Source organism: Antechinus flavipes, chromosome 1 (genome assembly GCF_016432865.1).
Source record: "Antechinus flavipes isolate AdamAnt ecotype Samford, QLD, Australia chromosome 1, AdamAnt_v2, whole genome shotgun sequence".
NCBI lineage: Eukaryota > Metazoa > Chordata > Mammalia > Dasyuromorphia > Dasyuridae > Antechinus > Antechinus flavipes.
Window position 1 is genome coordinate 341,690,121 of NC_067398.1, and position 13,399 is coordinate 341,703,519.

At 32.6% G+C, this 13,399-nt stretch overlaps 1 protein-coding gene across 3 annotated transcripts in view; it reads right to left on the reverse strand.

The window, feature by feature from the left end:
* IFT140 (intraflagellar transport 140) overlaps window positions 1-13,399 on the reverse strand; it is a 192,759-nt gene that overhangs the window by 142,846 nt on the left and 36,514 nt on the right. For all 3 annotated transcript variants that reach the window (XM_051969403.1, XM_051969401.1, XM_051969402.1), the window contains 6 exons: window positions 12,232-12,353; window positions 11,901-12,061; window positions 8,751-8,926; window positions 5,562-5,653; window positions 4,862-4,968; window positions 102-250 (listed from right to left, as the gene is read on the reverse strand). In XM_051969403.1, the coding sequence (XP_051825363.1) occupies window positions 102-250; window positions 4,862-4,968; window positions 5,562-5,653; window positions 8,751-8,926; window positions 11,901-12,061; window positions 12,232-12,353 (807 nt within the window). The remainder of the gene's footprint in view (window positions 1-101; window positions 251-4,861; window positions 4,969-5,561; window positions 5,654-8,750; window positions 8,927-11,900; window positions 12,062-12,231; window positions 12,354-13,399) is intronic.

Consider the following 13,399-nt stretch of genomic DNA (forward strand, 5'->3'; position numbering starts at 1 on the left):
ATTTACTTCATCTTCAAGAAGTTATGTTTTTAAATGGGAAAACCTCAAAAAAAAAATTCTTTATCTTAAATATGTAGATTGAAAATAGACATTTCAATGACCTTTATCTGAGTGATATTCCCTTCCAATTCAGTTGGGGTTTGCAGAGTCCACTTATCCTTGCCTTCCAGGACCTGAGAATTCTGGTTGCTGACTGGCACTTTCTTCCACATAGCAACTTGCCCTTTATTGGTACCTGCTGCCAGAAGACCTGAGGTTAAAAAAAATAAGCATAAGGAAAAATGCAAACAACAAAGTGAATGGAAGTGGAAGTCAAGAATACTACTATTGATTTCATGAAGTTGTTTCAAAGATGACACACTACTGACAGCCATCATTAGCAGTCCTTACTTTGCCACAAGCTAGGTTTGAGATCCTAAACAACTCATTTCCCTTCTTTGGTTTCAGTTCTCTTATCTATAAAATGAAGAGATCAGACCAGATTATTTTAAATATTTCTTCCAATTCTAAATTTCTGTTGCTCTGGAACTCTTAAGAAGACAACTCATTGTTTCAGTAAATGATATTTTAATTTTTATTAATAATTCCAAAACTCTGAAAATTCTTGAAGGAGAAAATCTTCAACTCCGCCTCAGTGAGGAACTCTGCCCTGAGAGACAGTTTCTTTCTTGTTATTTGAGTTGCTCAGTCCTGAAACTCATTGAATTCAATTCAAATTCCAGCTCAAGCTGAAACCCAACTATGAGCCAACTTATTAGTCATAAAACTTGAACTCTAAACCCCAAAGTGATTTGATTCTTAGTCCAGTGGTTTAATATTACTATAAGTACTAATGTTTTATATATATATGTAATTTATTTTTTCTCCAATGACATGTAAAAATAATTTTTAACATTTTTTTTTTTAAGTTTTGAGTTCTAAATTGATACCACAAGCAAATCAAGGGAGCATGGAATAGATTACCTCTCAGATCTATTGTTAAGGGAAGAATTTAGGCTCAAACAAGGGACAGAGACCATTAAAAATGTAAAATGAAAAATTATGTCATTAAATTAAAAAGGGTTTTGTAAAAATAAAGCAAATGCAACCAAAATTAGAAGGAAAGAAGAAAATGGGAAAAAAATTATAGCAAGTACTGATAAAGGCCTCATTTCTAAAATATATAAAGAGCTGAGTCAAACTTCTAAGAAAACAAATCATTCCCCAATTGAGGGAGGAAGAGAGGGAGGAAGAGGGAAGAGAGAAGAAGATACTTCAATCTGTATTCAGTCTCTATCAGTTCTTTCTCTGGAAGGGGATAGCATTTTTCATCATGAGTCCTTTGGGATTATCTTGGATCATTGTATTACTGTGAACAAGCTAAGTCATTCACAGGAGTTAGTCATATAATATTGATGTTGCTCTGTACTGGTTCTGCTCACTTCATTATGAATCAATTCATGTAAGTCTTTTCATGTTTTTCTGAAATTATCCTTTTCATCATTTCTTATAGCATAGTAATATTCCATTATAATCATATACCACAACTTCAGCTTTTCTCCAACTAATGGGAATGTTTAATTTCCTATTATTTGCCACCACATAAAGAGCAGCTATAAAAATGTACATAGTTGTGTATTTTATACAACTATGTCCTTGCTTTCCCTTTCCTAAAAATCTCTTTGGGATACAAACCTAGTAGTGATATTGCTGGATGAAAGGGTATGTAGTTTCTTAGTTTCTTTGGGCAGAGTTTTAAATTGCTCTCTAGATTGGTTAGATCAGCATCTCCCCGTTTTCCTACATTCCCTCAAACATTTATCATTTTCCTTTTTGGTCACATTAACCCATCTGATAGGTGTGAGGTGGTACACTGAAGCTGTTTTAATTTATATCTCTCTAATTAATAGTAATTTAGAGCATTTTTATATGACCATACATAGTTTTGATTTCTTTATTTGAAAATGACCTGTTCATATCTTTTGAGCATTTTATCAAGTGGGGAATGATTTGTATTTTTAGAAGTTTGACTCAACTATAATTTGCTATAATTTTTTTTTTCAATTTTCTTCTTTTCTTTTATGTCTAAATCAAATATCCACTTTGACCATACCTTGATACAAAATGGGAGGTCTTGGTCTATACCTAGTTTTTGCCATACCGTTTTCCAGTTTTCCCAGAAATTTTTGCCAAATAGTGAGCTTCTGTCCCAAAAGCTGGACTCTGAGTTTACTAAAATTAAATTACTATGGTCATTTACTACAATATACTGTGTATTTAATCTATACCACTCATCCACTCTATTTCTTAGCCAGTATCAAATTGTTTTGGTGATTACTACTTTATAAACCAGTATGAAATCAGGTTTGCCTAGACCATTTTCCTTCACATTTTTGTTCAATTCCCTTGATATTCTTGACATGCTATTCTTCCAGATTAATTTTTTAATATCTAGTTCTATAAAATAAATTTTTGGTAGTTTGATTGATATGGCACTGAATAAGTAAATTAGTTTTATATAATACTTTGAAAGCTTTTCCATGTGAACCTCTTAAGTGGCTGAGTTTTTTTTAGAGTGGTCATGATTTAAAATGGCATTGCATTCATGTGCCAACCCCATATTTTATTTTTTGAAGTTATAGACAATTATTTCTAATTAAGTTTTTTGTAGTTTTGGAGCTTCTGAGGATATACTCTACTTAAAGGCAACTAAGATACAAATAAAAATTTGAGCATGTCTGTATTATTGCACATATCATCTCAAAAGTGTTTGTGAAGCTTAAGGTTTAAAAATTACTATACTGAATGTTACATATAAATATCAAATATTTCCATGCTATGCCAAAAGTAGTAAAGATTATGATCCAACTAAAAATCTATTTAAAAACGACTCAGAAAATTAGTAGATTTTTCTTGTACTGGCAATCCTATTCTCAACAGAACAGTTAATTTAACTGCCTTCATAAACCACTCTTTAAGAATAACGACGAAGTATTTTAAAAAGAGACTACTGATTAACCTTTAGAATAGTGGCATAAAAAAAAAGAATAGTGGCATAAATATAATTACAATTTATTAATGGTAAATTCAAGAAGTACCATTTTATTGACTCAAGAAGTCAATAAATAGTGATAGTGAAGATTATGGTAATCATAAAAATAAATCATTTGAGGGCAGAAGTGTCCATATAATGTAATATTGTCAAAATTGTTAAAAAAAAAAAAAAACCCACCTTGTATAGGTGATACTTTATAACAAGAAAACTTAATGAAATCAATATTTCTATTATCCCTCTGTATGAATCTTTGATAATATCCCTTCTAAGATTAATCAGAAGACGTATGATGTGTGATACAGTTAATAGAAAAGTTATCTCACAGTGCTTTTAACAAACAAAGGTAGCTCTATCAATTATCTGTGAGACTTTGGGCAAGTCATTTAATCTCTCTGGGCCTCAGTTTTTTAAAAATAAAATAAAGGGTTGATTTAAATTATCTCTAAAGTCCACTTATAAATCTATGACTTAGTAATGTGTGAATCACCTCTCTTTGCTTCTAAAGAGAGAAGCAATGACAGTGGAATCATGTATTACAGTAAAAATTAAATTTTTGTTAATCAGATTTGTTGACAAATTCCATTCTCTGACATGCTGGATCTCAAAACTTTTGCTATACTTTTCTGAGTCTGGGTGAACTTTATAGTTTTAAACTATAAATAAAGCTTTTTATTTTTCAAAACATATGCATGGACAATTCTTCAACATTAGCTCTTGAAAAAGCCTGTGTTCCAATTTTCCCTTCCCACTACTTGTTCCTCTAAATGGCAAGTAGTCTAATATATATAAAACACAGTAGAAATATATGTTAAATCCGATATATGTATACATATTTATATAATTGTCATAACACACAAGAAAAAAAAAGAGAAGCAAAATAAAATGCAAACAACCAACAACAAAAAGAGTGAAAATGCTATGTTGTGAATCACACTCAGTTCCCTCAGTCCTCCTTCTGGGTGTAGATGGCTCTCTTCATTATTGAACAAATGGAACTGATTTGGTTCATCTCATCAGTATTGTTGTTGAAGTGTATAATGATCTCCTGGTTTTGCTCATTTCACTCAGCATCAGTTCATGTAAGTCTCTCCAGGCCTCTCTGTATTCATCCTGCTGGTCATTTCTTACAGAATAATAATATTCCATAACGTTCATATACCACAAGTTATTCAGCCATTCTCCAATTGATGGGCATCCATTCAATTTCCAGTTTCTAGCCACTACAAACAGGGCTACCACAAACATTTTTGCACATGTGGGTCCCTTTCTCTCCTTTAAGATCTCTTTGGGGTATAAGCCCAATAGAAACACTGCTGGATCAAAGGGTATGGACAGTTTGATAACTTTTCGAGCATAGTTCCAAATTGCTCTCCAGAATGGGTGCATCAATTCACAACTCCACCAATAATGTATCAGTGTCCCACTTTTCCCACATCCCCTCCAACATTTGCCATTCTCTTTTCCTGTCGTGTTAGCCAACCTGAGAGGTGTGTAGTGGTACCTCAAAGTTGTCTTAATTTGCATTTCTCTGATCAATAGTGATTTAGAGCACCTTTTCATATAATTAAAAATGGCTTTAATTTCTTCATCTGAAAATTGTCTGTTCATATCCTTTGACCATTTATCAATTGGAGAATGGCTTGAATTCTTATAAATTTTGGTCAATTCTCTATATATTTTAGAAATGAGGCCTTTCTCAGATGGATGAACCTTATGTGATCAGTTTTAACTATATTAGATACTCCTTAAAAATCTCCAGCTTTCATCATGATTATAATACATAAGGTTAAGTCAATTTGTCTCTCTAGGAAAAACAAAAATTCTCACCTTTAGCTTTGCAGTAAGAGACACAGTTTATGTTTACCCCTGTCTCAAAACCAAACTTCTCCTCTGGACTAAGCACATAATTTTCTCCTCGTTCCAAGTCCCACAATCTAAGAATTACAAAAAAGAAACAATCACTGGAATTAAGTTGGTTTTGTTAATGACAGATTCCTCAACTCCAGCCTACTCAACCTCACAGGCAGGCTTTCCCTACCTCCCTGGTGAGTCCCTGGTGATGATCACCATTTCCTTAAAGGTCCCAGCAATACTGCTTTATTCACTGCCAACTGAATATATACTTCAGAATGATGTCCATACTCCCCATCAGAGCTGCTTCTAAGCATCCTCATTGCTGTTCCCCTTTTGTTTTCCCTTATTAAAATTCAGACTCTTTAAAAGTCAGACCCTTCTTGCTTTTGTGTATTTATGGTCTCAGCACTTGGCACAGAATGAGGTATATAGTGAGCAGCTAATAAATGCTTTCTTCTGCTATCTCAAGGAACTCACTTTCAATTTAGTTTGAGTTGGCTTTATATTAATAAACTCAAAATAAAAATCTTCAAGAGAAAAATGACATTTTAGAAGCTTCCTTCGTTAAAGGAAAATATATAGTTTTATTACTAGTTTATATTTATAAAGGAAGCAAACAAAAATAAAAACAATGTTCTTTGAAAGAATATGCACCAAAATATGAAGGTCTTACCTAAGGACTGTTTCCCCAATTGCTGTAACGAGAAGACTACCTTCAATCAAAATGATGTCTGCAGAGTGGCCTGTTTTTCCACTCAATTTGACCTGTGTACAGAATCAACAATAAACAAGAAACATGTTACTCATAAATAAGAATGGCCAATTTGCCTAAAGACTAAAAAGATTTTTTTTTCAAAAATCAACACATGTATTTTAATATGAATGTATGTATAAGAATAACATATTTAACAATATAACAAACATAAAATATATATTGTTATATATATAAAAAATATAACAAAAAACTGATTATACAGTAGTTGATAGTGAGCACACAGTGGGATTAAGCAAATGCCTTTCAAGCAAGAAAAGTCTAACTCCCAACAAAGTTAACAAATCAATATTGACATCCTTACTTGAACTTAAATACAAACAGGAAACCCAATCATATTACAAAACATTCAAATTTGTAGATCATGCTCTAGATTAGGCCTTCTTAAAATTTTTTTGCATCATGGACTCCTTAGCCCATGGTGAAACTATGGATCCCGTTTTAGAATAATGTTTTTAATAATGAATAAGATTCATAGAACTGCAAAGGAAATCAATTATATTGAAACATATTCATGGAAATATTTTTTAAAACTAAGTTCACAGTCCCCACATTAAGAATCCCTGCTTTAAAAGGTACTTATACAAGTATTCTTCAAGGATTTATAGTACAAATAAATAAATAAGGCACATATAACACCACTTTCAATAACAGCAAAAATCTACACATCACAAAAAGATGAAATGTATGGGCTAACTGCAGATGAGATAGGGAGAATGGCAAACTCTATGAGTAATATCAGCAACCACACTGTAAAAACAATAATATATTTCAGGGATTCCCAAATGATAAACACATGTCCCAAATAAAGTAATGCTTGACACATTCTAGATGCTTTCAAATATATACCTATATCCCCTCAAACCTAGTAAACTGCCTAAGGTACAATCTAGGTTTTACATAAGAACTAAGTAAATCAGTGAGAATTAAAATACATTGTAGGGTTCAGCATAAAGTCCTCTTTTCCATTTTTTCTTTCATTTGCCATGAGAAACTGGAAAAAACTTCATCCCCTTTTTGTCTCTAGTTTCCCATGTTGCAAATAATACTTTAAAGCAAGGGTCAGCAAACTAGACGCTGAGGGCCAAATCTGTCAGTTTTTTTCATAAACAGTAAGCTACAAATAATTTTTAAATGCAATAAAGCTTTATTTAAAAAAACAAAACTAAGATGTGACAGTGGGTAAAGGAGCACTCCTGGCATTAGAATGACCTGAGTTCAAATCTAACCTCAATATTTACTAGTTGTGTGACCCTAGTTAACCATTCAATTGCTTCTCCCTGACTCCAAATACTTTAAAACTATTCTTAGCTTAACCCAAAGACCCCGCTTTTGGGATAAGATTTGTCCTCCTTGACAAAAATTGCTGGGAAAATTGGAAACTAGTATGGCAGAAACTAGGCATTGACCCACACTTAACGCCACACAACAAGATAAGGTCAAAATGGGTTCATGACCTAGGCATAAAGAATGAGATTATAAATAAATTAGAGAAACGCAGGATAGTTTACCTCTCAGACCTGCGGAAAAGTAAAGAATTTATGACCAAAGAAGAACTAGAGATCATTACTGATCATAAAATAGAAATATTTGATTATATCAAATTGAAAAGTTTTTATACAAACAAAACTAATGCAGACAAGATTAGAAGGGAAGCAATAAACTGGCAAAACATTTTTACATCCAGACAATCTGATAAAGGCCTCATTTCTAAAATATATAGAGAATTGACTCAAATTTAAAATAGTTCAAGCCATTCTCCAATTGATAAATGGTTAAAGGATATGAACAGACAATTTTCAGATGAAGAAATTGCAACTATTTCTAGCCATATGAATGATGCTCCAAGTAATTATTAATCAGAGAAATGCAAATTAAGACAACTCTGAGATACCACCAGAGAAATGCAAATTAAGACAACTCTGAGATACCACTACACACCTGTCAGATTGGCTAAGATAATGCAGAATGTTGGAGGGGATGTGGGAAAACAGGGACACTGATATATTGTTGGTGGAATTGTGAATACATCCAACCATTCTGGAGAGCAATTTGGAACTATACTCAAAAAGTTAACAAACTGTGCATACCCTTTGACCCAGCAGTGTTTCTACTGAGCTTATATCCCAAAGAGATACTAAAGAAGGGAAAGGGACCTATATGTGTCAAAATGTTTGTGGCAGCCCTGTCTGTAGTGGCTAGAAGCTGGAAACTGAGTGGATGCCCATCAATTGGAGAATGGCTGAATAAATTGTGGTATATGAATATTATTGTTCTGTAAGAAATGACCAGCAGGATGATTTCAGAAAGGTATGGAGAGACTTACATAAACTGATGCTGAGTGAAATGAGCAGAACCAGGAGATCATTATATACTTCAACAACAATACTATATGATGATCAATTCTGATGGACCTGGCCCTCTTCAACAATGAGATGAACCAAATCAGTTCCAATGGAGAAGTAATGAATTGAACCAACTACACCCAGTGAAAGAATTCTGGGATATGACTATGAACCACTACATAAAACTCCCTATCCCTCTATTTTTGTCTGCCTGCATTTTTGATTTCCTTCACAGGCTAATTGTACACTAATTTCAAAGTCCGATTCTTTTTATACAGCAAATTAACTATTTGGACATATATACATATATTGTATTTTACTTATATTTTAACATATTTAACATGTATTGGTCAACCTGCTACATGGGGAAAGGAGTGGGAGGAAGGAGGAAAAAATTTGGAACAAAAGGATTGGCAACTGTCAATGCTGAAAAATTACCTATGCATATATCTTGTAAATAAAAAGCTATTTAAAAAAAACTATTCTTAGCTTTCTGGCTATACAAAAACAGATAACCAGATTTAGTCCTTCAAGTATATTGACCCCAAATAAGTAACCTATGCTCCAAGTAACAATTATATTAAAATAATAAGATAATATGCCTACTGACTAAGATGATATCTGTAATATTTATACTAAACAAAAAAAGAAGAAAAATGATTTTTCAAAGTAGTGAAAGTCTGACAAACTAAAAAGGCTAAGTCTTCATAGCTTCTTCCCATGTTCTTTACCCTCCTTGTCTTACCTTCAAGACCTCTTCAGCTTCCCCCTCAGGAGTGATTGTGTAAAGGGACAAGAGAAGATTCTCTGTCACCACCACCAATATTTCTCTCTTCTCAATATAAAACATCATTTGGACTGGACTGTCTACGGACACCACACGGGAGGTCTTTCCTTTTTCATCCACATAGTGCACTATTCCTAAAGACAAAACACCATCATTGATTATAGGATAAATAAGGATTATAGATCCCAAAGATACTACTATTCCATTAAACCATAATGCTTTAATTTTTTTTCCTAGATCTATAAACCCTTCAGTGTAAGGAAATTCCTCATTAGAAGTTTCCTCTACTTATCTGAAATAGCCTGTCATTTATAAATATAATAAGTTGCCTAGGATCCATGGGAAATTAAAGCATTTCCCTTTGGGCATACACAGTTTATGTGTGTTAGAAGAACTTGAACCCGTTTCCCCGACTCCAAAGTCAGCCTTCTATCCCCTATGCCATGCTGCCTCTTTCTTAATCTATAATTAAATAACAGTATTAGCAACTCAGTTAAAAAAAAAAGTCACATAAGTAAATCTTAATTTGTTTTTTGTATATGCCAAAACTGGTTTTAAAAAAAGTACATATTTTATTGCTTCCATGTAACACAAAAAGGACAGGAAATAATTTAAGATTATAGAAATATGTGAGTCAAAGAGAAAAAGTGATAACTAATATTTTATCAATTGTTTGTATACATGTAGTACTGTGTTAAATACCTAACAAAATAATAAATATCAGAGTGCTTGCATGCTTAAAGCTTGTAATATGTAAGCAAAACTCATTATCTATAATTAAATTATAGCCTACAGACATGGTCATGACTAAAAGGTTACAAATCTGTATTTCAGTAACAATTCATATGTGACAGAAATAATTAAAATCAATAGGAAAACCACAGAATTATGTTAGAATGAACAACAACATCAGACAAATATAAAGACAACAGAGATGGTTCCTTTTCAAGACAAGGAAACGCAAAAGATGAAAAATTGTTAGCAATAAAAAACATGACAGGACATACTCGAAATAACAAAAATAAATGCTATCTTACATATCTATCTGTATGTGTGTGTGTGTGTGTGTGTGTGTGTGTATTTATTGCAATTTTCTACCTTGACTTGTCCCCCACAGTTGAAATTTAACTGTTTTTCTTTCATGAAATTGGACTCTAAAAAGGGAGTAAGTAGAATTCATGCCAAGTAATTAGGCAGACAACCAATCATACATATAATTTCATTAAAATTATCTATTACCTTCCATCTTCACCACTCTTTACCCACAAATTTACTTACAAGTACAAAAACCACATTTTATTTTTAAGTTCATATTTCAGATAGCCCTTTACAATTTATTGAGTGCTTTCCTCACAGCAACACTACGAGGTACAAAAGACAAGCATTAATATCTCTAGTTCACAGAAGAGAGAGGAAATGGAATCTTAGAAAAGTTAAATAACTTGATGGAACCAGAGAAATCTTTAAAATGTCATCATATAAACAACATCACATGGCAAATAAGTGATGGAATTAGGACTCAAATTCAGAGTCTGACTCCAAACACAGTTTTCCCCTACTATATCATACTGTGCCTCATTTCTCTTTCTACAACAGATGTGTTCTTGAAAATCTTTTTATGTTATATTTAAAAAAAAAAAACCTGAATATTTTCCCATTGGGTTAGTGCTAGGACTGGTCTGGAGTCTAATGAGGCCAACAGGAAAAGAGTCTATTACACATTTGTGACCAATAAAGTGCAGGATATTAGAATACACAGATAGAATGGATAAAGGGCAGGTCTCTGAGTAGGACATCAAACCCTGCCTTTGACACTGTAAATCCAGTGAAGTTCTTGAACCTCTCAATGTCCAGATGACCCTCCTAAGGGTAGAAATTACCAAACAAAAGCTAACCTGGAAAGGTAGAAGGAATTTCATCACAGAGTGTTTTTCTATATTAAGAAAAATTACAGGACCTGAACAGAAACCATAAATCAAAATCTACAATGTTCTTCCAAGTTAATATTTATTAATAATACAGTGAATTATGCAAAATTTCAGACTATTCACTGGAAGGTCAAATACTAAAGCTGAAGCTTATTAAGTGTTTTGGCCATATGAAGAATAACTCATTGGGGAAAAAAGGGGAAAGAAGAGGATGAGATCAATGTCATGGAAGCAATGAACATGAGCCTGGACAGACTTCAGGAGCCAGTGGAGGATAGAAGGGCATGGTACACTATAGTCCATGGGGTCATGAAGAATTGAACATGACTGAATGACTATATAACAACAAATGTCAAAACCTTTTTTGAGGCTTTTCAGAACAGCCTACATTTTATGTCTAATCACTTTTAAACTAATCTAAGCCCCAAACTTTTCCAAATATAATGGACAAAATATTGAACTTGAGTTTTTCCTGATTCTTACTAGCTAAGTGATATGATAGTCAAGTCATTTAATTAATTAACCAATCACTTAATCTCTCAAAGTCTGTTTCTTTATTTGTAAAATGTATACCTCTCTTATAAGATCAAATGAAATTATTATTATTATTACTATGATTATTATTATGGGCCTAACATAGTTATACAGGAGTCCCATGACTCCTCCATAAAGTCTGTGACACAGTCCAGCTTTCAGTGCTCATTCTCTCCCCAGAATTCTATACCACTTATTTGTCACTTAGCACTTAGTATTTAAGGTGTCTTTTTGTCAGTACTATCATATGCTAAGAATCATGGAAAACTATAGTCTTCAAAAAATTAAAAATTATCTTCACAGCAAGAAGCAGAGACACATGCTATATATACAATAAATAAAAATAAGAAACTATTTAAAAAAAAAAACAGAGTAAAGGATGCCATTGAAGAAATTTATGATTGAAAAGATACTGTTTACATGATAATAATTAACAATTCAGATTTATGTGAAAATATTATTTGAATTAAGCATAAAAAACACAGTTAACAGGTCATCTTGGTTTTGTCTATTGGTTTAATTTCCTCTTTGGGTGAGAGATGAACAGTATATCATTAAAAGCTGTATCGATTTCTTAAAGCTTAAAAAAAAAAAAACCCTAAGAAAATTCCAAGAAATGTATTATAGAATGCTATTAAGTTTGTACCTAAGTTTTGATTTTCACCATCCACCAGGCTGACAAAGAAGGATAATCCTTCCTGAGATCCCATTTTTAGGAAACCTCCAAAGCCACTTTTTCTCCAATTAAACATGTCCAATGCTTTTTCATCACCACTGACAGCTGCTTTTGCCAACTGAACCAAGTCCCTGTAAACAATTAAAAACACATATAGTTTCAAGATTTTTTAGCAGTCATACTTACATTTTTCTCTAATTTCATTTCTTAGTAACTACAATGGTAGTAATCCTTTTCACTCTGAGCCAAAGACAGAAATAATCTGTTAAGAATAATTATTTGAAACTTTTAATGTACTCACTCGCCAGGTGGGGGAAGCCGAAAGATGCAATGAGTCAAATGTTTTCCATATTCATGTTTCAGTAAAGGTGTTCCTTGTACTCTGCCTCTTTGGTCTAACCGCCATAACACTAGAACACCAAGCTAAGGAAAATTCAAAAGTTGTCATTAATGAACTTATTTCAGAAAATGGAGAAATTTTTTTGCAAAAAGTTTGGCTTTTCTTAAATCACTACATTGTAATGACATTATGTGTAACTGCCTAAAAATCAGAAAACCTAGATGTTAGTCCTATCTCTAACACAAAATTTAATGATACCCTCCAGCCCACTAAATCATTAACTTGTTATTCAGTATCACCATGTAACACATTAGGATAAATTAGAATAATTAGGATAAATAATAACTTATACAGGACTATTATAAATCCCAAGAACTTTTCAGAGCACATTTAATCCCTGCCAAAGATGTAAAATAACAGCAAAAACTGTTTTACTTTTGCCTTTATTAATCTGAAAGACTGCGAAACTGACAATTTAGAATTTTTCCCCATCATCTTCATCCTAGAAGCTGAATAAAAATTGCAACTAATTAACATCAACATAGAAACTATGTGGAACCAAATAACTGCATTGAACAATCAGAACAAAATTCAGAAAAAAAAATTCCCTATCAAGTGACTTCATTGAAAAAAAACATTTTTTTTCATTTATGGAGAAGAAGCAGTTCAGTGTTTTTCCATGAGAGTTATAATTAGTTCTAGATCCCAACTCCAAACTTTCTAACTGTTGCAATGCCTTCACTGAGTTTACTAAGCACTTAGTAAGTGTAAGGTGCTGTGAATATGTCAAAAATGCATAAACCAGGATCCTTCACTCCAGCAGATAACACTTAATTGAGGAGGTAAAACATATAGACATACATATATTAATATTTTATATGTATATACAAAATCTAATATTTCACTGAATCTATGATTTTAAATGTAGAAAGGAGGAAACAGTTTAGGACATAAAAGACAAATATATTCTTAACATTTCATTAGCTCCATGATTTTACCAATTTGGGTGCTACTTTAAATGATATCCTCTCATAAATCTCCTATAGGAAATCAATCCATCAGGCTAGGAACCTTACATTTTATGGATACCCAGATTGTACTCTGGTTTTCCATCTATCATCTTACGTTG